The following is a 24033-nucleotide window of genomic DNA, read 5'->3' on the forward strand; positions in this document are numbered from 1 at the left end:
GTTAACGCGGCTATGGATGACATGTAAAAGATTAGTCTTTTTGCCCCCCAGCGTTGTATGCCTGCGTGAAATTTGCGTATGTCTAATAACATCCAATAACATGCATGGTGTCTAAGTCATAAGTCAGTGTCTCACCAGCAAAGAACCTCACCGCACGTCACATATTTTTTTTTTATTATTGAAAAAAAATATATCCTTAATGCACTTGGGCCATTAAGGATAAAGGGGGCAGAGGCTCAAGCCCCCTATGCCTATTTCTTCTGCACGTGCCTGGGATGTTTTGTTCACATTTAAGATGAGATGATGGTTAATAAATGTGCCAGATCCGCCCGGCACATTTACTGTTACACATTGTCAGTTCATTTAGAGTTAAACAAAGCAGATGACAAGTCAGCAATCAGTTTTTAGGAAATAAGAGGCGACTGAAGCGCTGCCCCGGCCTACCTTCATCATCAGTAGGTTCACTTCCAGCCTGCCTCTCCGTAATTGTTTTACTTTCACCTGATTGGACAGACCATCTCTAATGACAACCTACTGAAGCTTCTGATTGGATACTGTTAAATGACGTTGCACGTATAACACCGGAAAAGCCCGTCTCAAAGTTCTGCGCGGAAACCAAGAAGTAATGAAACGAGATGGCTGAAAACGGCTCAAAGTCTAAACTGAAACGGAAGAGGAGTTCAGCGGAGGAGCCGAAGTCTGGACTCGGTTCCCTAGGAACAGCGGAGAGGAGCGGCGCAGCTCCGCTGTCCAGAGACGGAGCAGCACATCCTGACAGGTCAGTCAGGCTCTTTGTGGCGTCTGGACATTCAGGAGGAACAACTTCCAAGGCGAACTAAACGTCTCAGGTGTTTACAGCATGCTCCGGAACCAGAACATGTTCCGTTCCCACTCTTCTGACTCACCGCACTGCTGACTGCTTATTCCGGATGGGTTTTAATCCATGTCGCATTCAGGTTCACTCTGTAAGGAAGGATATATGGTTTCCTGACATGTTAAGTATCAGAGAAATGCTCTGGTCAAAATCCAACAGAAATACAGCAACAGAAGCTTCGAGTTATTTTCTCTGTCATGTTTTAAGCTGCATCTCTACATCCTTTCTTTTATCGGGATACCAATCCATAATGTTAAATCAACATTAGTAATTTCTAAAGCAGATTAATATGCCAAGAGTTTTTTTTTTTAATTATTCTTATTTATTTATTGTTGAGGGGTGGGTGCATTGTAATCTGTCATAATAAACCTTCAATGAGGGTCGGTTTGCCAAGTGGAGAAAAAAACCACGCTAAGGTACAGTATCTTTACAATACAGGAAATAAGTCTTTGCATGTTGTGGATAGAATAGCTCAACCCATTGCTAAATGATTAATAAAAAATGAAAAATATTTCATGTTCTTCTTTCCAATTAATTTGGCTGCTCAGTCTAGAAAACTGTTGATCAAAAGCATTTGAAATGACTAATGACAGTTTGGCTGTTTGGAGGAAAAAGTCATTCATGGTGGCCAGTTGGCTGCTGTTTTATGCCATTAATGGGCAACAATGAATGAATACCTTACAAGATGCTGTCTGACAGAATGATTTACTTTGACCTTTTTACAACGCAGAAAGCTTGCAAGGCGGAAATGTGTCAGTCTAAAATGCGGCGTTATGTTTTTGAAGTTTGATTCAGTGGCAGTGTGTCACCTCGGCCTGGCTCAATCCCGCTTCTGTTTCTGCAAAGCAGCCAGATTTCAGCGTCTACTCTTAATGTATTCAGAAGATATTCAGCATCTCTCTCTCTCTTGCGCTTTTTTTATTCTTTTATTTTACAAAAGGAGTCACAGAGCACCAGATCAAAGAGGAGCCTCATAAATAATTTAATGCCTAGATTAAAAATGCATTGGAAATCATTTTTATAACGGGGAAGACAACAAATTAAAATTATAGTACTTTTTTTTTTCTTTCTCGTATAACTTCAAAAATCTGTTGAAGTGTATCTCATATATACTTGTTAAAAGTGTTTGAAAGAATTCGTCGGGCTTGATGCAGAAAAAGCTCAGTTAGCTCAGTAATGCTGAGGAACAGAGTGTGTGAGCTGCTTTCAGGTGTCGGCCGCCTGCAGCAGCAGCAGCGTGGTGGAACATGTCGCAGCCCCCCGCTGTGGAGAGCCTGTGGGCGTTCACACTGATGTCTGCTCTGCCGCACCTGCAGAACCAGCTCTGGGACCCGGTTCCTGATCTTCCCCTTCCTCCTGCTGCGGTAAGTTACCCAAAAGCTGCTCCTGCGGAGAATACAACCGGCTTCAAAAATATTCATCAGTATGTTGCGTTAAAAGTCCAAAATCAGACATGGACTGGTTCACGTCGGTTCAGGTTGTTTCTATAGCACCAATTCACAACAAATGTCATCTGGAAGCATCATTCGATCACATGCATTTCTTCTGATCCTCTGTCAGACAGTGCATCAGGTTTTCTATCTAAGGAAGCCCAGCAGGTCATTGACTGCAACAGTAGACATCGGCTTGTGTCGTCTTGTTGACTTTGCAGCAATCCCTCATACTGAGAATGCATGTAGCGACAGTGGAGAGGGAAAAACTCCACTTCTTTAACAGGACGTAACCTCCAGCAGATCCAGAACCGACCGGGCTCAGTAGGACCAGCTGTCTGTCAAAACCAACAGGGGCTTTGAGAAGACAGAGCAGATGCACAAAAAAAAAAAAGAAAGAGAAGTGATCCAGGAGTGTTTTCTACACTGGGTTTCCTCTAGAAGACGCCCCTGCTGTGGGTTTAATCTTTATGTTTGAGCTCTGTTTGTTCACAAACACATCTCAGCAAATCAGTCATTACTGCCAATTGAACTCCACTCCCTCTATTCACATATTTCAGTGCAGCTCGTTGTAAACAACAACCTGTGACTCAGAACTATAAGACCTGGAAAGCAGATTAATTGCTTTGTCACTGGTTTGCGTTTCAACCATACAGTTTCTGTGGTCTGATTGGCTGAGGTCTCCTGAGTGACCGCTTCATGAAAACAGTCGAGACGCAGTGGTCTCAGGACAGGATGATCGTTTTTGGTGTGTTTGCCTGAATGATGACAGCAATAGATGGATTGTCTTAAATTTTGTAGACCTAATAAGACTTGTTTTTTTATTTTATTTTGTATTCCATTTAGAGACCTGCCACACCAAAGGTAGAGGAGCAGTGGACGTATGATCTCTTCAGTGATGCTCCTCCCTTTCCAGAAGACGGCCCACTCACCCCGGGGCTTCCATCAGACCCAGACCGTCAGAGAGCATCTTCTCCCCAGGAGATTTCCCCAGTCCAGACCAGGCCTTCTGGAAAGACATCTGACAAAGGGCCGCCATCTGACAGCAGACAGAGTCCTGAACAGCGAGCTGAACCTCCCAGAGCCCTCAGCAGGATTCAAAATTGGGAGAAGGCGGCTCCGTCTTCAGCAGGAGAGCCGAGGATCGGAGGAGAACAAGAACAGTGGAGCGGACGGCTTCTAGCCGAGTCGCTGAAGGTTTCCAACCCATCGGTTTCTCCAGGAGGCGAGGAGGAGGAGCAGAGCGCTAGCAAACATGAAGAAGGAGCTCTGCAGAGCTGCCCCATGTGCCTTCATGTGTTCCCTTCTGGGTAAGAGCTGCTCATCACTCACTTTCTCTCTTCTTCTCACACTAAAGTGAAACGGTAACGTTCTTTCCCGTTAGTCCTCACGAGTGGCAGAGGGCAGCTCTGGAAAATACCCGGCGAAATAACGACAGTCGCCTACTCAGCACAAACGTGTTTGCTTTATGTCTGAATGTGGTTAGATTCTGTAAAGTGACACGTTTACAGTTTCTCCAAGTTTGGCCAAAATATTTGCAACTTTGTGCCCTAATCTAGGGTCTCTGTGGATAAGAGGAGGATGAAAAATCTTGTTGGCGTATCCAGAAAGAGGAATATTTTTGTCTAGTAGTAACAACATAACGGATGATGTCGGCCCAACCTGGTAGAACAACAATATTACATCACAAATATGTTTATAATACTAATAGATTTATTAGTATGTGTGAATTTTTTGTCTTCTGTTGTTGTCTGAGCCATCACTTGTATTACTTATGCGTCTTTGAATTGCTGCACGGGACAAATACATTTATTTGAATTGAAATTTGAAGTGATCGGAAAAAGATCTGACATTGGATCAGCTGACCACCAGTTGGGAATGGTGAAGCTGCAAAGTCACCAGTGGATTTCTGTCTCTCGCCAGTTCATGTGACGTCGCCTTTGCCTGCTGCGTTCACACACAAGCTGACTACGCGGGATGAAAACTAACAGTGCAGTGCACCACTGAGTGACGGTGCTGGCGTTTAGTTCAGGCTCACTCTTACCAGTAAAAATCCGCTGTGTGTGGGAAACCTGTTGGCTCAAGTCCTGAGAGAAAAACCAGATGAGAGTTTTCGGTCTGGGCGAGCCGGATGAAACGGGATGACGCATGGCGAGGAAACAGGAAGTCCAGCAGCAGCCAAAGTTCAGAGGCAAACTCTGCTTTTAAATAACTAGTAGATTTTAGCTGTCAGTGGATTTATAGAAGTAAATTCAAAGTAAAAGTCAGACATTGTGGTCTGACAACAAGCTAGTGTGTGTGAAACATCCTGTTGATGATGAAGACGCTGCTCATGATTGGAGCGTGAGTCATCCTGTTGGGGGTGGTGAACACGCCTCATTATTTGTGCACGCATAATTTTTCTGGCTCTGGTAATATTAATAACTCAAATCCTGAGAGTACTCCCATAAAGTAAAATTACATTTCCATCTAAGCCTGTGAAATTAATTGTTCTTCATTTATTGAGTTGAACTATGCTGCAAGGATTCATTATTGATGAGATGTCTCATGTTGTCGCGTTGCATGACTTGTTCCAACTAAAGCCTTCTAGGAACTAGGGCTGTGTAATAATATTGATTTTGCGATATATATCGATATTTTCTTTCCTAGAAAAAAATCGATATTCATCCACAAGTATCGTAACATCCAACATCACCTTGCTCACTCACTGCTTACTTCGCTTGATTAGGTCATCAGGCTTAGAGCGATTCCTTCAGGTGTCAAGGTTAAAAAGGTATCAAACTATTCAGAGCAGGGTACTTGGTGCACTTTATTTACTTTACAAATGCATGTAAGCTGCAGTTTGTACTGTTTCAATTAAAAGGAACATGTTTTCTCACCACTTCTTTGATTCATTTTGTCCAGCTGTCGACTTTAAGTCTGTGTCCATGTCCAACCAGAGCCAGGTATTGTGTAGTTGGTGCTTTTAATCAGTTTTCAGTTAAATTAATTCAATCCAACTCTATAACGGTCACAAAATGTCACCAAAATCACTCTGTCCCCCTAAACTCTTTCAGAAAATCGCAAAGTGTATTGAATTGTATCGTTTGTGTATCGTATCGTGAGATTATTGTGTCACTACAGCCCTAATAGGAACGACGGACGTCAAAGGGGCGCTCGGTCTGCTCACGCTGAAAGACGGTCGTTAGAAACTACTTGAGCTCACTGTCCATCACGTCCCTTCAGGGTTTGATTAGGACTCGCGTAGTAAATTCTGATTGGGTAGTGACTGATGTTAGTGGCTCTGTTTACGGTCACCATGTGTCCTTTTAGCATCCCCAGCTGGTGCTGATGGGTCCTGCTCCAAATACTGATAGAAATCCTGTCTGACACCGATTCGGTCACAGCGGACACAGAATACGCCGACACATCCGCGTCCGCGCAGACCCGTCACACTCATCACAACTCAGATACTCACCTGTTTCCAACAGCGTGTGATTAATGTCCTGCGTTATGTACCCAAGTGTTCAGTTCTTATTTCATTAGGTTCCTGTAAAGTGTCTAGAGTTTTTTTTTTTTTTTTTTTTTTTTGAAAAAGTATTGCAGGATAAAATGTGTTATTTTCCTCTTAGTGAGCAGCTTCCTGGTGATCTCGTCCCTCTGAGTGTGATGCTTTCTGGCCCTCCAGGTTCACGCAGATGGAGCGGGACGGCCACCTGGCCCAGTGTCTCTCTGAGCTGAGCGTGGACATGACCTGGTGAGGCGACAGGAAGCTGGCGGCCGTCCCGGGGCTTCAGGCAGCCAGATGCCCTGACACACTCCAGGACCCGGTCAGCTGGAAGAGGGCGTGGTCAGGTTATTTACTCCACTGACGCAGACTCAACACTCAGGGTCAGAGCTGGGGGAAAGTTGGAGGGCTTTGAATTGAACTGAGATTCTGATGGGGGACGGTGGAAAACTTGCTCCTTGTGGTTCAGACAGCTGCTGAGTGTAGCCGTTTGTTCTTCTCTAAAGGACTTTTGGAAAAGAAACGTTGGCCTTAGCCGCACCTTTCAGCTTTTTGACCCACTTAGAGCCGTTTCAGGAAACATAATTATCTGCATTGAAATCCGAGCTCAGGGAAAGCAGCTGAAAAGTCCTTCAGGCTCAGCGCCTGTATCTGATTGGCCTGTAAAGCCAAGGAGATGAGGCTCTTGTTCTATTATTGGATAAATTCGTGTTCCACATGTCAGATCTGTAAAACTGGAGATTTTCAACCTCAGTTTTACGCCTCCATTTTAAAAAAATCGTTTTTTAAAAGAGAAATTTAAAAGATGTGATTTTTGTTCTTGAACCTGTAATTGCAGTCTTATAAATGCATTTTTCCAATTTTCACTCAGTAACAACATTGTTATAATGTCTATGACACAACATGTTCAGCTGCTGTTGCATGGCTCAGGGTGGAATATGTTCTTAAAAACAAAATTGGATGCACATATAAGCAGAGGGTCAGCTTCCAGTGTTGGGATGGTTTTGTCACCATGGTAACATCCTTTAAACCCACTCTGTTTAAAGGACGTTACCATGATTTTTGAAGAATTTTTCAGTCCTTGTAGCCTGTTTATACTTTCACCTCCATCAGCGACGGTTCAGTTGGACCTTGGAGTGGATTTCTGTAAGAATCGGCATCGTTTGTCCTAATCCACAGTTGAATATGAATGTTTGATTTAAGCCACGTTGGAGGATTTTTTTTCAGGATGAACGGTGAGTTCAGGCTCCTACTGCACGACCACCATTAAGATGATATGACCATCGCCTCCCAAGAAATTAAACTTTTGTCTCATCGTTCCACAGAATATTTTCTGGATATCTTTGGGTTCGCCTTATGAAAAATAAATGTGCTATGTATATTAAATATTGAAAATGATAAAAGAAAAAAAAAGACAAATCTAATAGAAATAAACAATATTTAAATTCCTGTCAAAGGCAAAAACAAATATTTTGTGAGGTTCAACCATTTCTTGAAATGTTTGAACCATAGCCAGACTTGTTTTTTTTGTTGTTGTTTTTTTTAACCCCTTAACTGTCATGTCAAAAACACTTTGCAAGTCAATGGGGTGGATGAGGAAACAATCGTCCTCATGACGGGTTAAACAAATCTTTCTAATTCCTGATCTGTTTCTTTAATTTTGAGCCACATCTGCATACATGTTGGAATGTTGTAAGCTCTGCATATTTTCATTGAAGCATGCAATGCAAGAAATTTCTTCTGAAGCATGTAGAAAGGTTTTCTGCTCATTTCATAAGTTTCCCCAGGTCTCTATACAGTAACTTATGTATGGAAATATTTACTATTGCAATAGTTTTTGACATTTTACCTTTTACATGGTCAATATGAGTTTGTATTTTCTATTCCTATGCTGTTTAACATTGTCTCTTTATTTGCTTGTTGCTAAATTGTACAAATTTTCTTTTGCCATAATTTAGTGATAATTTGTTTTTGTCACATTTCTCTAATAATTGTAATTGTCCTTCCATTGTACATAGAAGCTGCTCCACACTGTTGCATCAATATAACGCGTCAACAACTTTATATACACCACGTTTATTATTTGTCATGTACAAAAGGCTTAGGACTTGTGTTGGTCCGATTGATTTGATGCAGTAAATCATTATTTGCATCATTTATTTGAACATGGTGAAGAAAGTGTGTTTCCTGAAAATATTTTAAAATTCATTGATATGGAAATGTACACCGCAGGGTAAAATGAAGTCAGATTATCTGTAAAGAAGTGATTCGGCTGTGCTGTGATCCTGAGGTTGAGTTCACAGCGATCACCCTCTTCCTGTTAATCAAGGTAATTAGCTGGGTAATTGGAAAGCGCTTTCATACCAACATGGTTTGTGTTCGTGTGTGACATACTTCACGGTGAACTTTTATGTGAAGGAAATGTGGGCGAGTTTTACTTGGTGATCCCTCATCAACTGGCAAATTGACTCTGCAAGGTGCTTTTTTTTTTTTTTTTTTAATCAGATCATCTGCCTCACACGGAGAACAAGTGGTCAAAGCTCAGCGCTGCTGCTGGGAACCATTACTGAACTGGAACATGCAGGAAGCCATTCCAAACAACAGGATCAAGTCCTGCCATCGTGGCTTTAGGAAGCGGCACCGCATGCTTGCTCAGGAGGACTTCCTTGATGCAATCAGCCAGGCTGACTATTTTTTATTTTTTTTTTAACCACTCTGTGTTGTGATTGAGTTTGATTGTCCTACTTTACACTCGTGATTGAACCGGAGTGTGTGTAACTGGATCTGAACGGGGAGGAACTGGACTGATTTGGATTTGTTATTCTTGCATTTGAACGAGAGCTGTTCGTCAAACTGAAATATAAAATGCCAAGCTATACACTGAGCTCCTTTAAATCAAGGCTAAAACCCGTATACTTAGTGGAGGAATGAGGTTGATGGCACTTGATAAAGTGCTTTTTATTTTATAAATGGCTGCTGTTGCATGATTTTATAGTGTAAAGCACTTTGAACTGCCTTATTCCTGTTATGTCCTTTCATAAATGCTATTCAAATGCTAAACAGATGTATCAACTGGAAAACAAAATATTCTTTGTCAGACATCAGTGTGATAAATTCTCCTGTTTCAGGTTTACTGGCCATATCTAGACTCAATTTCTGCTTGACCTGTGGTATCAACTAATCACTTAAAACCTTTTTGACAACATGAAGTAGGCCAAAAGCCAGTAAGAGGCGTTACATCATGCCTCAACCCATGAATTCAGATCTGCATCAGAAAGCATGAAATAGAATCTCCAGCTGTCAGTTTGTGACTTTCATCCAGTTAAGATGTTGTGACCTTAAACATGCATTTGAATTAATGAGGTACAACAATGAAATTAAATTGAATTTATTAAACGACCATCAAGCTAATAATTCAGGCTCGGCTGCATTTCTGTCTGATCTTTATTCCTACATCAGTTCTTGGTGTTGTCTGGATTTCTGTTCCGACTTCTCAAACCTCTGAGCCACATTCTGGAGGTTCCTTCCTGTTAAAGGGGAGTTTTCCTCTGTGCTGTTGCTATATATATATATATATATATATATATATACACACACACACACATATACATGGTGTACGCTGTTAATTCATCGACTCGATGCAAGCAATTGTCTACTGCCGCTACGTCCAGGAGAGAAAACCGTAAGTCGATGCTCTGCTGGGTTTTTCCACTAATCTGAATAACAAGCTGAGCTAAAAGCATCATTTGATAACCAAGATCAATTGTGAATGAATTAAAATAACATTTGTAAAGTGTCTTGAGAAGAAATTTGTTGTGAATTGGTGCTAAATAAATGAACTGAATGATTCTTTTAGGTGTAGGAACTGAAAAAACCCCTGAAAACTCAAGCAAATGATGTGGAAAAGTTTTATATGATGCTGTTGGTTTAATTCTCACATAGAGGCTCTTGTGCATAAGGCAGCATGGCCTTTTCAGGTTTCTGCTTTCAAAATTATTTGAGAAATAAATTATTTTGAACACAACTGTATAAATGCTACTTAATTTGTCCCAGTAGAGGAACATAAACGTGGCCTACATTAAGCCTTGGGATATTCTTTGTACGCCTATGTTGGCTTTCAGGTTTCTTGTTACTGTAAAAATATGCAAGTTATGGCAGCATTTATGTGGAAAAGATGCAGATTGGAAGAATTGTGTGTGATATTTTTTTTTTGTTTCTTGGCACCCTGAAAACATACAAACTATTAAAAAGAAACATTCAGGCCTACATTTTGAACTGATTTGGACTAAGCTGACCCAATCATGTGGAGATGCAGATTCATTAATATTCTAGTAGACAGATGAAAATTTCCTTTTCTCTGCATCAAAGAAAGAAAATCAGAGGATGATCTAAGAAGGTCCTTCCCTCGCTGTGTGAACGTAGAGAGCGGTGACGAGCTTTGATGACTGGAGCTTCATTTCCCTGCAAATCAAACAAGGATGGAGCCAGGTCACGGAAAACCAGTATCATTTTAATAATTACACATATTTACAAGGATGTGGTGAAGCAACGGTAAGCAGATTGACCCAGCATTATATTTAATAAAAATCGTGGTCTTATTTCATTCATTTTTCAGTCATTCTTTAAAGTGTTCTGACGTTTGGATTCAAGGACTTCCAGTTCATCCATTGGTCCCTCAGAAAACATGTTATCTGATGTACAAAAAGCTCAACAAAATCGTTTAGAACATGCAGCGAAACGGGTGGAGTTTATCGGGGAGGCTTCCTCTGATCTCCACCAGCATGTTGGTGGAAACCGAAGCACTTCGCTATCTATCCGATCCCACCCTGCAGATTATTAAGATTCGGAGTCAAGGCGAGCTAATTAATCCTATTATGTCATTATCAAATTAGCACAGGTCACAGTTCATCTCGTAATTCCTGGCCCACAGAGAGCTCCTCTAACCCCCCCGAGGAGATCGACCTCCATCCTCAGAGCTGATATTCACAGATCATTACGGGGTTCCTGAACACAACAGTACTGCTCCAGGAGAAGTCTGGCGAAAGACGATGGAAGAACCTGGGTGTTTCCAGACTTTTCTGTATTAAAAAAAAAAAAAAAAAGCTCAAACTTAAATGCCCAACTCAGTAGATCATGTATAAAAATGTACTAAATGCATTAGCCACTCCAGTTGTTTTTCTTCAACAGAAGAATCATTCATTATCCGTCTCAAGGTAGCAGTCTGCGCTTTTTATGTTCAAAGGAAATACTTGCAACGCGAGGAAAACAAAACATCTGAACCTGAAAATGTGACATATTGTCAATGTTGTGATCCCAGCTCAAAGCTCCTGCTTCCAGAAATGTCAGCTGTGTGAGTGGCAGTAAGTGGATCAGCTAGAACCCGGATTACCTTCAAACAGCAAAGTGAGCGCCGCGGCTGAGCTGCATGAGGAGGCTGGGCTCTGGACTGAGGATGGCTCGGTGTAGAACCGACACGTCTTCCAGCAGCAGCACCCCTGTCCAACTAGATCAATGGTGCGATCCCTGCTTTAACTAGAAACCTTCTGAGCATTGGACTCAGGCAGAAGGACCTTCACAAGAAACCAAAGGCCTGTTGCACAGACTGATGCATTTACATCACACAGGAATCAAAGGTTGAAGAGACGGCTCATGCAGATGATCCAACCAAGCTGGGCCTTGGTTTACCTTCCCAATTCTCTCCTCTAGTGTCCAGCAGAACGCCACGTAGTTATCCGTTTTATCTTCCTCCTGACTCCGCACACAGCCGGTGGAGTTAGAGGTCCGATCTTGAGAAGAGTGTGAAAGGTTTAGGTCAAAGAGAAGAGCAGAGTGAGGCTGATCTATCAATACGGTCTCAATGTTCAGGAAAGCTGACTTCGTTCATCCAGGGCTCAACAGGTTCTAAGCTTCAGGGATCAGCTCGGGTCCAGATGCAGACAGAGGATATAGACTCTGGAACTGAACACAGTGAGCCTGTCACATTTCCAGACGTTTCATTTCTACGTCCACAACCAGTTCTGGTCAGTTTAAGTCATCCGGGTGACAGAACCGCTGATGCAGTCTGTAAGGCAGAACCCAGCCAGCCTGCAGGGGAAGCTCAGATCCGGCATCTTGTGATTCTGGTCATGATCTGTCTCTCCTAACGGTGGCGAGAGTCGGGGCAGAGCGTGAAGCTGGGTATGGTAGGTTCTGGCTCAGCCTTTCTTCACCACAACAGATCGGAGCAGCGGCGGGAGCACTGCAGGCTCCACCCATCCATCTCCTGCTCCATCCAATCAGAACCTTCTGGTAACAGCTTAGGTCATCGTTCGTTTAATTCTACCCAGTTTGGTGAACGAGACCTGTGAATTCAAACTGTCTGGCTGATACCAAACAGCTATCGGCTAACGCAACAAGGTTAAACCGTCAGAAGTTCATCTCTAGAAACCTTCTGCTGGTTTTCTATGGTCCACTGTGGATCCAAAGCCCAGCTACATGAGGCTCTGAGCTGAAACTACATCCAGCAAAGCCAACCTTGGTTTGGAGACGGAGACGCATGGCGTCTCACTCTGGAAGTTAGAACCAGACGAGTGCGGATGCTTCAGTCCAGCAGGAAGTGGGATGCTGGGGATGGCCTCTGTTCAGACATTGAAGACTCAACAAGCTCTCACTGTGTCCCGATTCTGCTCAAGCAAACTTATAGACAATAATCGCTGAGAGGTTTTAATACTGAAAACAGGAGAATTGGACTGATCGGCTGGAGCCGGTGGGCAGAGAATGTCCAGGAGGAGCAATCAGAGACAGAACTCATTTGATCTTTGAGGCACTTTTTAAATAAAAACTACTCTCTCAGACAGAGTCCCATGTTTAGTTAGAGACAATCAGAGAAGATTAAAAAAGAGAGAGAGCATTTTGCGGTTGAGAATGAGAATGTGCCAGTCGCATCAACAAAAGGCATCATCAATTTTGGATTTGTTACCTACGTCGTAACACGCAATAACCCAATTCTTTACGTCGTCATTGTACATTCTTGCTTGGTCCGAGGCGTGGCCTCGTCTACGAGATAGGAAAACAGAAATGAGGACCGGGTGCACCTAAAGTCATCTGAAGCTCTCGGACAGAACTCTGGTCTTCATCCTGGGACGGGTTGAAATGTCTTCACGATGGCAGGCACAGAATGACACACTTCTGCTCTGAAATTACAAAGCCGGTCATGCTTTGACTCAAGGATGGAAATAAGCTGAAAAAAGAAAAGGAGAGGAGAACAGAAGGGTAGGGAATGTTCCCGGAGTCCACGGTTTGTTTTCCACTTACAAACTACACAGACAGCAGAGTCTGCCACTCCACAAAACAATCCAAAAGTCCAGGAAGGAAACTCTCCTGGACTTCTGGAGAAAGTCCCCCCGCCCCTCGCCGCCCGTGTCGCCTTCATGACCGGTGCAGCGAGTTCATCGTCCTCCTCCTCGCCTTCCACTGTTGGCTTGTGTTGGTTTTATTTTTGGCTAAGACAGCAGCTTGGACAGACAGAAGGTGGGCGACAGAGGAAGCTGCTCTCTCCTTCATACAGACTCCTCTGTGGATAGCAGCAGGGGGTTGATGTATTCAAATCCCTCAAACTCTGACTGGTCTATTCTCTTGATGACGTCCCTGAGGAGGAGAAGGAGGGGAAAAAAAACCTGTTAGAGTTGTTCCAGTAAAAACACATCAGCTGGCTCTCTTTGGATTTTAATCTGCCAATCCGAACATCAAAACCTGCTGGCCTGCAATTGGAAATATGTCCTGTCTTACAGAAAAAACTTTTTTCATACCGTGATATAAAAGTTTACGCATCCCGTTAAAATGCTTTATTGTTGGGATATGAATGATAAAATGTAATTTCTAAGCTTTCTTGACCTTTAATGTGATATTTATCCTGAACGATTTGCCTGAAAACTCTACTAGGGACAAAATCCAATGTATTGTTGCAGCGTTATGGCAGGCAGCATTCAACTCACCAAAGTGGTCATATTTACTGTTCTACTTTGTAAAAGTTCACTAAATCAGTCACACTGGGAGAAGGTCTCAGGTTCAATATCAGGAGATGTTTGATATTTTATCAAATTCGGTTCTGAACTCTGGCTCGGGCATTTAAAACTTCCTTCCTTTGTCATTTTTGTTAATTTGACTCTATGCCTGGACTCGCTGTGGAGCAGCAAAATGAAGTCAAACTTTACATTTCTAGAACTGCTCATAATTTCATCCACCTTAACAAAACCCTGGTTTGATTAGAAGCAAGCAAGCCCACAGCATGCTGCTGTCACCACGGAGACGCTATTGGGTACATCCTCAAATGTTTTTTTATTTTTTTTATTTAGGCTGTTGCATCCACACAGAGTCGGTGTCTTTGGTCACTAGAAACTACCTTTTTTATTTTATTTTTTTTAGATTGGGTTCTGAAAACCAGTTTCATGTTTCCATGGAGCCATGATGACATCATAGCTCCGTCTCTCTCTATCCCGCCTGCTCCTCACTCTCTCAAACAACAAACACGCTGTCGTCTACGCCTGCCACAATAATCAATAAACCAGTTAATCGCATGATAAATTAAAACAAGCTCAATGATTTCCATTGACATGATTTATCGTTTATCTTTTTTTTCCTCTCTTTCTAACAAAAACTGGATGATAAAAGTCTTAAGTTTGGTGATTTGGTGTCAACTATCCCTTCTACTGAAGGACAGTTTTGTTTACAAAGACTTCAAAGTTATTTTTATTTGTTGTTTTATTTATTTTGGATAATTAAAATGTCTTCCAGTTCCAGTGTCAAAATGCTCATAAAGTCTACTGATCTTTTAGAATGTGCTCTTGAATTATTATTTTGCCATTACCATTACTTAAAAATGGTCTCAAAACAACAATGTTATCATTTATCGCAATGACTTCTGGGACAATTTATCGACGAGCAAAATTTGTTATCGTGAAAAGACCTAGTGTCGTCCTGTGTTTTCTGTGTCCATCTCTGGCGCCACCGATCGGCCCGGCGTGTCTCTGACGATCAAACCTCGACATTTTGTTTATGACTTCAATCCCAATAGCTCGTTGACTCTTTGTCATCATGATGGGGAGTTCTCCTCATTGCTGCTCACCCCGTCGGGAGCATATAGAACCGTAGTCAGATCTTCATTCCACTGTTACAAACTGCATTCACATTCTGGGTTCACCAAATCAAAGGAGAAGCCAAGCTGGTTTTGAAACTGACAGCAAGAACTTCATAATGGTGCTTGATTTGCAGCGCAGGTGTTACCTGAACAAGCCGCTCTTCTTTATCGTCTCTCAGCATCTGCGTGCAGTTCGAGCCTCTACCTGCTCTGCTGCACCCTAATGGGCCCATTCTTTCAGCTCACTTCAGAACAAAAAGCCATGAATTTCCTCCCCAGGCAGCAAAATTAAAAGCAATCTTTTTGTTTTTGTTTTTTTTTGTTTCGTTTATTTTTCTGAGAATATTTCTGCTAACAACAAAAGCGTCATCGCAGGTAAATGAAGTGGAACCCCATAAAGAGAGAGTGAGGAGTAGCAGAGTAAAAATAAATGGACTCCCTTAGCAACGCTGCTGCTTTCTTGTTCTGTAGCAACAGGGTGTTTACTCATCTGTGTGTGGGCTGGGGGGTTGGGGGGGGGGGGTCGAAGGAGAGACGAAACCCAAAAAGGAGGCCTCCTGCTAGAAAGGCTGGGAGGCTTTCTCCCTGCAGACCCTGAGCAGGGGGCGGGGGCTTTGAAGTTGAAACAAAAGGTGCGCTGAGTGGTCCACCAGGTGGGTGGGAGTCTCCCGTTAAGGGCCACCAGCGGCGTCCAACAGGTTGCCCGTCCCACCCACACGGAGCACCGGGACAAGTGAATAAAACACTACAGTGTCTTTCCTCGAGTGTGCCGAGCGGAATATTGATGAAGCAAATATTTTTCTTCCGTCTGATCTCGTGTGAAGAGCCGCGAGCGTAGGAGGGTAGGAGGAGGTCAACCAGCGAGACAACAATTGGATTTAGAACACGGAGGAACTTTCTGAAAGGCGGAGAGACGGAGCAACGGAGAGGGACACGAAGCAGAGAGGAGACGCTCTGGGAGGGGACCAAAACAAACACTGCATTCTTCTCTTCCAGGCCAGGAGGAGCTGAAAGCATTACCAGATGCACAGAAAGGAGGAGGAGGACCGGGGAGGCCGGACGCCACTCAAACCAACACTTTACGGCGTAAACTCAGAGTGACTGTGGGACACAATCACACGAGTCTGAGCAGTTTTACCAAAAACTACCAGAAGATTCGCTCCCTAGAGACGCAAAACGGTTCATTTGAGACGGTTTTATTTTAGTTGTTTACAACAAAGGCCATTGTCTAATAAAGAAAAGGTCAGGTTTTATGGGTTAGACCATTCTCTGGATCTTTACTAATGATGGAAGACAGACGTTTTTCCTGCCACGATGTTAACACCTCATTACAATAATGACCACAGGAGGATTTTTCCCCAGAGAGGAAAATATCCACAGCACTTCCACATGTTGGACTTTTCACTGCATCCGCCGGTGTTCTCTCAGAGATGAGAGATTGCTGAGTCAAAGTGAAACGGAGTGATGTATGGGAACAGTTGGGAATGGTTTGGGATGGTTTGGAACGATGGTAGCAGTATGGAATGGATCAGACTGGTCAGGAACAGTCGGGAATGGTTTGGGACAATAGTAATGGTTCGGAACGGTTCAGACCAGTTGGGAACAGTTGAACCAGTTCAGAAGGATGTGGAACAGTTCAGAACGGCTCAGAACCCATCAGGAGGACAGCGGGGGCCAGCCTGCTCTTTAAAACATGGCTGCAGCTCATTTAGATGGGCAGACAAATTAAACTATCAACACGTCATTCAGATTGAGGTTTAGACTTTTACTAGGCCACTGCAGCACAGATTTTAATTCTGTCCACTCTAGTGTAGATTTGCTGGGGGAAGGACTCTAACACCCAGCCAGTCATCTGAGGCCTGTAGAGTCTGATCTAGTTTCTCTGAGCACTGCCTGTTCTCAACCTGCTGTTAAGAAATCACCTCATAGGTTTCCCTTCTTCAGAACTGTGTTCATTGAATAAACCTTCTCTGGTTGATGGCAGTAACAGTTGTTTCTTTAGGATCACTGCTCATGTGTCTCCTACTTGACATTGTGTTCACACACACACACACACACACACACACACACACACACACACACACACACACACACACACACTTTTGCTTGGCTATCTTTGTGGGGACTTTCCACTGACTTCCATTCATTTCTACAGCCTATCCTAACCCTATTCCTGACCCCTGACCCAAAAACAGCGTTTCCCCTTGTGGAGGCCAGGCTTCAGTCCCCACAAAAAGTAGTGGGTCCCCACAATGCAGTATGTGTCGGGAAAATGGTCCCCACAAGGTATTACAAACAAACACACACACACACACGCACACACACACACAGAGTGTACTGCTGCTCCAAAGCAGCAAACTGCCCACATCCCTGCTGTTACTCAGGCCTTCTCACTCGCTGATGATTCAGCAAGAAAATCAATTCCATATTATTAGCAGCATGGGCTCTCTGCTTTCTCTCTTACCTCTATGGAAGCAGTAAAGGTGACCCATCGGCAGTAATGGATCGATATATTACAAAAGGCAGCAGTTTCTCAAACGCTCCAATCATTAAGACTTCACGTTGTTTGTTGGATCCAGGTCATAAAAGCCAGCAATAAGCTCAGACATGGATCAGCGTTGGGTTACACAATCTGAGAACAACATCCTAGAGGAACGGTAGGAGATTTACCGCCACCCCCAGCCGTACATATGGATCAGTCAGGAATCCCGGAGGAACATTCCTGCTGATAAAACCTTCGACTAGAGTTGGCCAACCTGAACATGTTGACCAACTGCTGGACTGCAGTGCCAAACTTTTCACAGATGAGTTCCTGTTGATCGTAAAACGGTGTGAACACAACGGGCTCCTAAAGACTCTGCTGGGACTTCTTGAGGTGAGAACAGACTGCAACATGCTGCAAAATTAGAAGAATGGATGGACTGGAGGAGGGCAGGGGGAGGAGGGGGGGTAACTGGCAGACTGACCATCAATGAGCAGCGATGACTCTCACTACAGCTACCTGTCACACCTGGACCAGGGACAGAGGACACAAAATGTGATTTCCTTGGCAGTAGCTGAGACAGCCATTTTCTCCCAGACAGAGCTGGCACAAAGACCCCTCCGCGACCTCCCCCACCCCACCAGGCAGGCGTGGGCCCCCAGCAATCCTGGCTTTTAATGTAGCAATGTAAATCTCTAACATGGAGGGCTTACACTCCTCTCTCCCCACACAGCTTTCACTTTTCTTTCTTCTCGTGCCAAGCCCATCATGAGTGGGAGCGAAAGGAGACTGAAGTGCTTTTTGCATCACCCCCCTCCTAGCGGGAGTGGGCGACGCCAGCCCCTCTCCTTGGTAACAGAGGGAAGAGAAAGGGATGGGGAGACAAAGTGCGAGACGCAGGAAAAGATGCGTGGGTCTTTCTTTTATTTTCTCCTTTTTTTGTTGTTAATTTGCCTTTCATACGCAGGAGAGCAGAGAGGGATTCTGGGGGATGTGAGGAGCGAAGCTCATGTGACTCCATCAAACAGCCTCCGCTTGAAACGGTGCTGCAGGCCACCCTGTCCTGCTCCGTCTTCTGATGTGTTGCTTGAGGCCGCGCGAATGTCTCCACTCCTGAACCAACAGGCGCTCCACAGCCACCCACCCACCCACACAGGTCTGTGACAGACCCCCCCTCATCACACCCTGTCACAACGAGGGGCGGAGCTTCACCCTGCTGCAGCGTTTTAATGAGCTCTGCTCTGAAGTCTGACAAGCAAAGCGGCACCTTCAGACTGAAGGAGACGCGGTGTGACATTAGTTCAGTGTCACCTCACAGGACCGGAGGAAGTTCATGTTGCTCCAGCTGAAGGTGAACATAATGAGGATCCAGGATGGGCAGGTGGGGGCAGCATGTCTGGCAGGCTGCGATTCTACAGGTCAGAGATCTGAACTGTGATATTCATATCTCAAATATGATGCTGCGAGACTTAAACAGACCTAAATACTGAAACTGAAAATAATCTGGCATCAATCTGCACATCTGTTGTCTTCCTATGAAGAGAAGACAAACAGCAGAAATCGGCAGTAATCTGATCAGCCTACAGACTGCTGCAGACTCCTCCTCTCTTTGGTAATAGCAGACCATCAGTTAGCGCTAGAGTTTATTCAATTCAAAATACTTTATTGACCCGTTGTCTCAGACTGAGGTCAGGATGCTGCAGCAGGTTTTGGTCCTGGGTGTTTCGTCAGCATAAAGCAGCTAGAAGATCAGAACTGAGGCCAGAAAGTCCTGATTGTAAGAGCATCAGGAGGCAGAAGATTGGGACCAGCTCTGAGATCAGAACAAGTCCAAGAGTCAAAAACCTCAACAGGTTCTAGAACCGCTACAGTCCCGTTCTTTCTAGATGTTCACAGTCCTACAGAGTATGTTTCAACAGCACAGAGTTTCATTCCTGTTTAATATTAAACTGTCAAGCCTTATTAACATGTCCATTTCTTCCTGCTTATGAGAGGCCTGTCTTTTTTAAAGTGTATTATACGTAGTGGGTATTGAATTTTCAGTCCGTCTGTTTTTGAGCAGCTGCTTTGTTCAGAGATTGATGAAAAAAAAAAACAGTCCAATAAATGCTTTGCAGGAGAAGTTTAAATGCTGTAGCCTGAACAATCAATCCTGCATGGATTTATAGAAAAATCTTGTCTAAGAAAAGCCTGGTATCTATTGGCAGGCCTTATTAAAGGCGTATGGAAGCTGTTTCTAATGGCACAGAGGAAAACAGGCCGAGCTTGTGTCTTCGTGCTGCGTCTGCAGACGATCCCCAGCAGCAGAGCGCGACTCATGTCTGTTGTCGTGCCAGATATCCTCAGCCTCTTTTCTCTCGAAAAGTCGAATCTTAAACAAGAGCTCCCGTCAGGCCCTAAAAGCTCCATGCTGGTGTTAATCAAGACAATGTCCCTGATGGATAAAGACATCAGCCTGGGAACCCCGTGGGGGATGTTTTGCTGTGTTTGATGAGAAAGTCCTGTGGGAAGATGGAACAGCAAGCAGCGCTGGCGTGAAGGTAGGACGAGGAGGGGCTTCTCCGTGTTCACCACGGACGGAGGGAACATGTCCCCCCACCACCACCATCTCCCATTAAGCCCCCTCCTTCTCCCTCCCAGACTCTCTGTATGTTTGCTGTTGTTAACAGAAGGTATTAATCATCTTTGTTCTTGTCTAAAGGGGTAAGTTTTACCCGTCAGGAACACTGTGACATGTCCAGATGATGTGTTGCAGCAATACGTGCTGCTATGGTAACAATGATGTAGAGCTTCACAGTGAGACCTGAATAAACGTGGATTCCTTCCATCCATCCATCCATCCATCCATCCATCCATCCATCCATCCTTTCTTCCCTCCCTCCCTCCCAGATGGAGCCGCTCAATTTGTTTCTTAGAAAGCAGTTGGTAAAAGAAAATGCTCTAGTGGGATTCCAGAAATCGAGTCTACTGGTGAGGAGAATTGTCCAGGATGAGTTGGAGGAAGATGGCGTCTCTGATCTACCACCAGTGTTGTCTCGTCTTGTGTTCGAATGAGAATGTTCCTGAAGGAGCTACTGCCTCCATTAATCCTTTACTTTTTCCTTTTTTAGAAGAAACTCCTGGATTGGTGCTCCCGTGTTTCTATAGTTTGGGCTCAAACCCCAGTCGGTATCAGCAGTTGGCTGCTGACACTGAGCCAGGTTCTGGTTCTGCTGGAGGTTTCTTCCCATTAAACTGGAGCCATTCCTACCCATTGCTGCCACATGGATGCTCACCATTGTAAAGCAAACCACTGAATGAGACCGACTGCCCGCAGAAAGCGTCATGCTTGCTCCAGAGGAGGGATTGCTGCGATGTAATTCGAGGTATTTTCTTAGGTGGAATTTTTAAAGCAATAACTGCCTCAACTTGACTGCTTATCGAACTAAAACCAAATTGAAAAACCTGTAAGTGACTTCATATCATTGGATTTATTTGATTACATACTTCTGTACATGAACTACTTCTATCTGCCTTGCAAAGTGCCTTAAGATGACATTTTTTTTGTGAATCGGCACCACATAAATAAAGTGAACTGAAGTCTTCCTGGTGTCAGTAAATGGCGTTTTGATTGGGAATGACTGAAAGATATAAACCGAATAACTTCTTCATGCAGATAATCCATAAATCTGTTGCTGTATGGACCCATTAATCCCCCTCTCTCACACTAATTGCATTGACTATAAAATGATTAAAACAGACATATCCTTCTGAATTGTTTCTGCCCCCCAGGTCTGTAGGTACAGTGTGTGAACTCAGTGTGTGAACTCAGTGTGTGAACTCAGTGTGTGAACTCAGTGTGTGAACTCAGTGTGTGAACTCAGTGTGTGAACTCAGTGTGTGAGCTCTGGCCTTCAGTCTCTATACCTTCTCCTTCAGCCACGGTAGCAAGTAGCTACAGGTGTGCTAACAGCACAGGCTGCTTCGAATATAGAAAACTGTTGTCAGCTGACATGCTTAAACAAAATCAATAATTTATTTCAGACAAAAACTGACTTAATTCTCCTTTAAGAGTCTCCTATTAAACAGGTTGTCCTACTGGGCTGCTATCCAGCCAAGCATTCATTCCTTTCTGACAGCTAAAGCAGGAAAATATGTAGAAGAGAGCATTTTGATGACAAATTTAGTCATATTAAAATTCAGTTATTTAGTTAAAGTGGCCAGGAGATAAATGTATGAAAATAAATGGCCCGAATGGCACAATCAGTATGGTAACTGCAGCACTTGACCTTTATTTTTCCAAATGCATCACATACAAGCATGACGAATTCATGCAAAATAGTTCATGCAGGGACTGTGGGAGAAACTGAACACATTCATTACTTTAGCGGGGAATTTATGAGGATTTTTTTTTTTTTACTAAATCTGCTTTTACCTTTACACGTTATCTTAGTCAAAGAGTAACATCTGTTAGATAACAGGTAACATTTCAGTGCAACAAATTGCAAGGAACAAATACGTAAGGGGGAGCACATACTTTTTCACGGCATTAATTAGAACTACAGACACTTCATATGAGCAGAGAAGGAGCAGAGAAGGAGCAGTACTCACTCGTCGTCTGGTGTTAGCTGCACTGGTTCGTTGGTAAACTGCGTGTCAAAATTTTCCAGGCCGTACTCATCAGAGATTTGAGGTTTGAAGGGCGCCGTCATCTCCTTCTTTTCCAGCTGAAGAAAAACAAACCCATTAACATGTGTCATCGCCGTGTGCCACAACAGTTTTTCTCTCCAGAATTACGGAGTGGTGGCCATGGAGAGAAGAACAAACAGCCTGTGTCAAAACACAGCTAATGACCGTGTTGATTTGTTCTTAATACACTGTTTGTTTTTGGTCTTCCTCTGTTTTTCCTGCGCTGCCGTTTTGGAAGTTTTCAGTCGAGTTTTAGAGACTGGCGACGTGCCGCGAGCCGGGTCAGTCCCAGAGGCATACGGCTTTGGACGCGTGTTTGAAAGGTTTCAGTGTTTTTGTCCCTGTAGCTCCGTCTCTCTGCTACGCACCGCGCTGTCGCTAACGCTGTGTGTCAGATTGCTGCTGCACAGCGAAGAACATGATGCAACCACGGGCCACTGTCGCCACATGCTCATTCAACAGGAAGTCAGTGACTTGATTTAATCTGCTGGATTTTCTTAAGTCATAGTTGACTTTGAAATTATCTGTACGGTTTGAATGGACTACAAATTTCTGAATGCAGAGAAATTTTCTTTGAATTTTTTTTATTTGTTTTGAAAACTGCCTCGAGGAAATAGTTGTTGCAAACTGGAACAATTTATTTGTAATTATTGTGCTTTACATGTGTCATGTCTTTGGCATTGCAGGCATATCATACTGAGAAGATGGTTGTCTACAAGTGCCAGGGGCAAATATTCTCTATAAAAATGACATCTTAAGTCCACATCCTAACTGTCTGATAAACTTCATTAAATCCAGACTGACCGTTGGAGTGGTGAGGATGGTGGAAGGTCCCAGCAGCCCCAGGGAACAGAGGCACAGGGTGCTGATCCACACCGACCCAGACACACCACCATGAAGGTTTAGGATAGTAAGTATGGCAACCGAGGATGGCGGATAAAACGCTGGAACGCTCTAGTTCTGTCTCCACCGTTAGTACGCTGAGCAGCACATACATGAGCATAACTGACAGCATTAAGACCCTCCTCTTGGCCCTGACTGTTCCTGAGTGGGGGTGGTGCATTTCTTCAGACGGCAATAATCGCACTGGGAGGAGGTAGAGGAGCTTCATGTTTTCACAGATGATCCGTCTCATATTATACTGTCACAACATTGTAACAGTTTTAACAAGTATAAATCCACAAATATGAGATTTTTATCTGGCTTTGTGTAAGATTTATATTGCCACATAAATCTTTTGATCTATAAATTCACATAAATTCATATTTGGAGACTGTATCAATGACCATATATTCAGACTTAATAGCTACGAAGGCCTGTCACACTTTCTACATTCTTTTTAGGAAAAGACATTACAACCTATATTGTAACCTCTTTCTGTATTTCAATATGACCAAGTGTGCAGGGGATTGTGGGTAAATTTAGTCCATGTGTCTCATTGACACAGTGGACTGAGGTGCTGCTGTTGTTGTTTTCCTTCAGAAAACTACTACAGTAAGTATACCACTACTGAAAATGTGAAGGATCCCCCCCCCCTTAATCTACACACTCAATGCTTGTTAATCTTCTTTTTGCCTAGTGCTGAAATAGTCCCAGAAATATTTGTCCTTCATTTCTCTCGTCAGAACTCATTGTGTTTTTCCCACGTTGGAAGTTTTGTGACAGATTGTCCTGGCCCTCTGCTGATAAAGCAGAGACTCAAAGCATCTGTGTGATTGTGAACTTCTCTTAAAAAAAAAAAAGAGAGAGAGAGAGTAGAAGCGTTACATGTTTTGTGCTTGACCCGAGGTACGTCTGAGGAAAGGAAAATACCCCTGCACATGTTAGGTGGTTAAGCAAACAGCGAGCCCAAAAATAAATACTGTTCTGTTCAGTCCACCTGGTTCTTTCCACATGCAGCGAAAACGGGGGGGGGGGGGGGGTTTTTTTTTGGGGGCGGGAGGGGGGGGGGGAAAAAAAAAAAAAAAAATGGTAATG

General features: G+C 43.6%; 2 protein-coding genes across 6 annotated transcripts in view; one reads left to right on the top strand and one right to left on the bottom strand.

The window, feature by feature from the left end:
- The first annotated feature begins 302 nt into the window (after positions 1 to 302).
- Positions 303 to 6657, top strand: si:ch73-70k4.1 (FA core complex associated protein 20). The gene is made up of 4 exons (XM_015055342.1): positions 303 to 778; positions 2085 to 2238; positions 3151 to 3614; positions 5972 to 6657. The coding sequence occupies exons 1-4, from the start codon at positions 636 to 638 to the stop codon at positions 6042 to 6044; spliced, it is 834 nt and encodes a 277-aa protein (XP_014910828.1). The 5' UTR covers positions 303 to 635; the 3' UTR covers positions 6045 to 6657.
- A 3623-nt stretch (positions 6658 to 10280) lies between these two features.
- prkcz (protein kinase C, zeta) overlaps positions 10281 to 24033 on the bottom strand; it is a 108049-nt gene continuing 94296 nt past the window's right edge. For all 5 annotated transcript variants that reach the window (XM_015055345.1, XM_015055343.1, XM_015055344.1 and 2 more), the window contains 2 exons: positions 21979 to 22094; positions 10281 to 13417 (listed from right to left, as the gene is read on the bottom strand). In XM_015055345.1, coding sequence (XP_014910831.1) covers positions 13330 to 13417; positions 21979 to 22094 — 204 coding nt within the window. In that variant the 3' untranslated portion in view covers positions 10281 to 13329. The remainder of the gene's footprint in view (positions 13418 to 21978; positions 22095 to 24033) is intronic.

The sequence above is a fragment of the Poecilia latipinna genome, unplaced genomic scaffold (genome assembly GCF_001443285.1).
Source record: "Poecilia latipinna isolate Pla-1442-1.1 unplaced genomic scaffold, P_latipinna-1.0 Scaffold1311, whole genome shotgun sequence".
Lineage (NCBI taxonomy): Eukaryota > Metazoa > Chordata > Actinopteri > Cyprinodontiformes > Poeciliidae > Poecilia > Poecilia latipinna.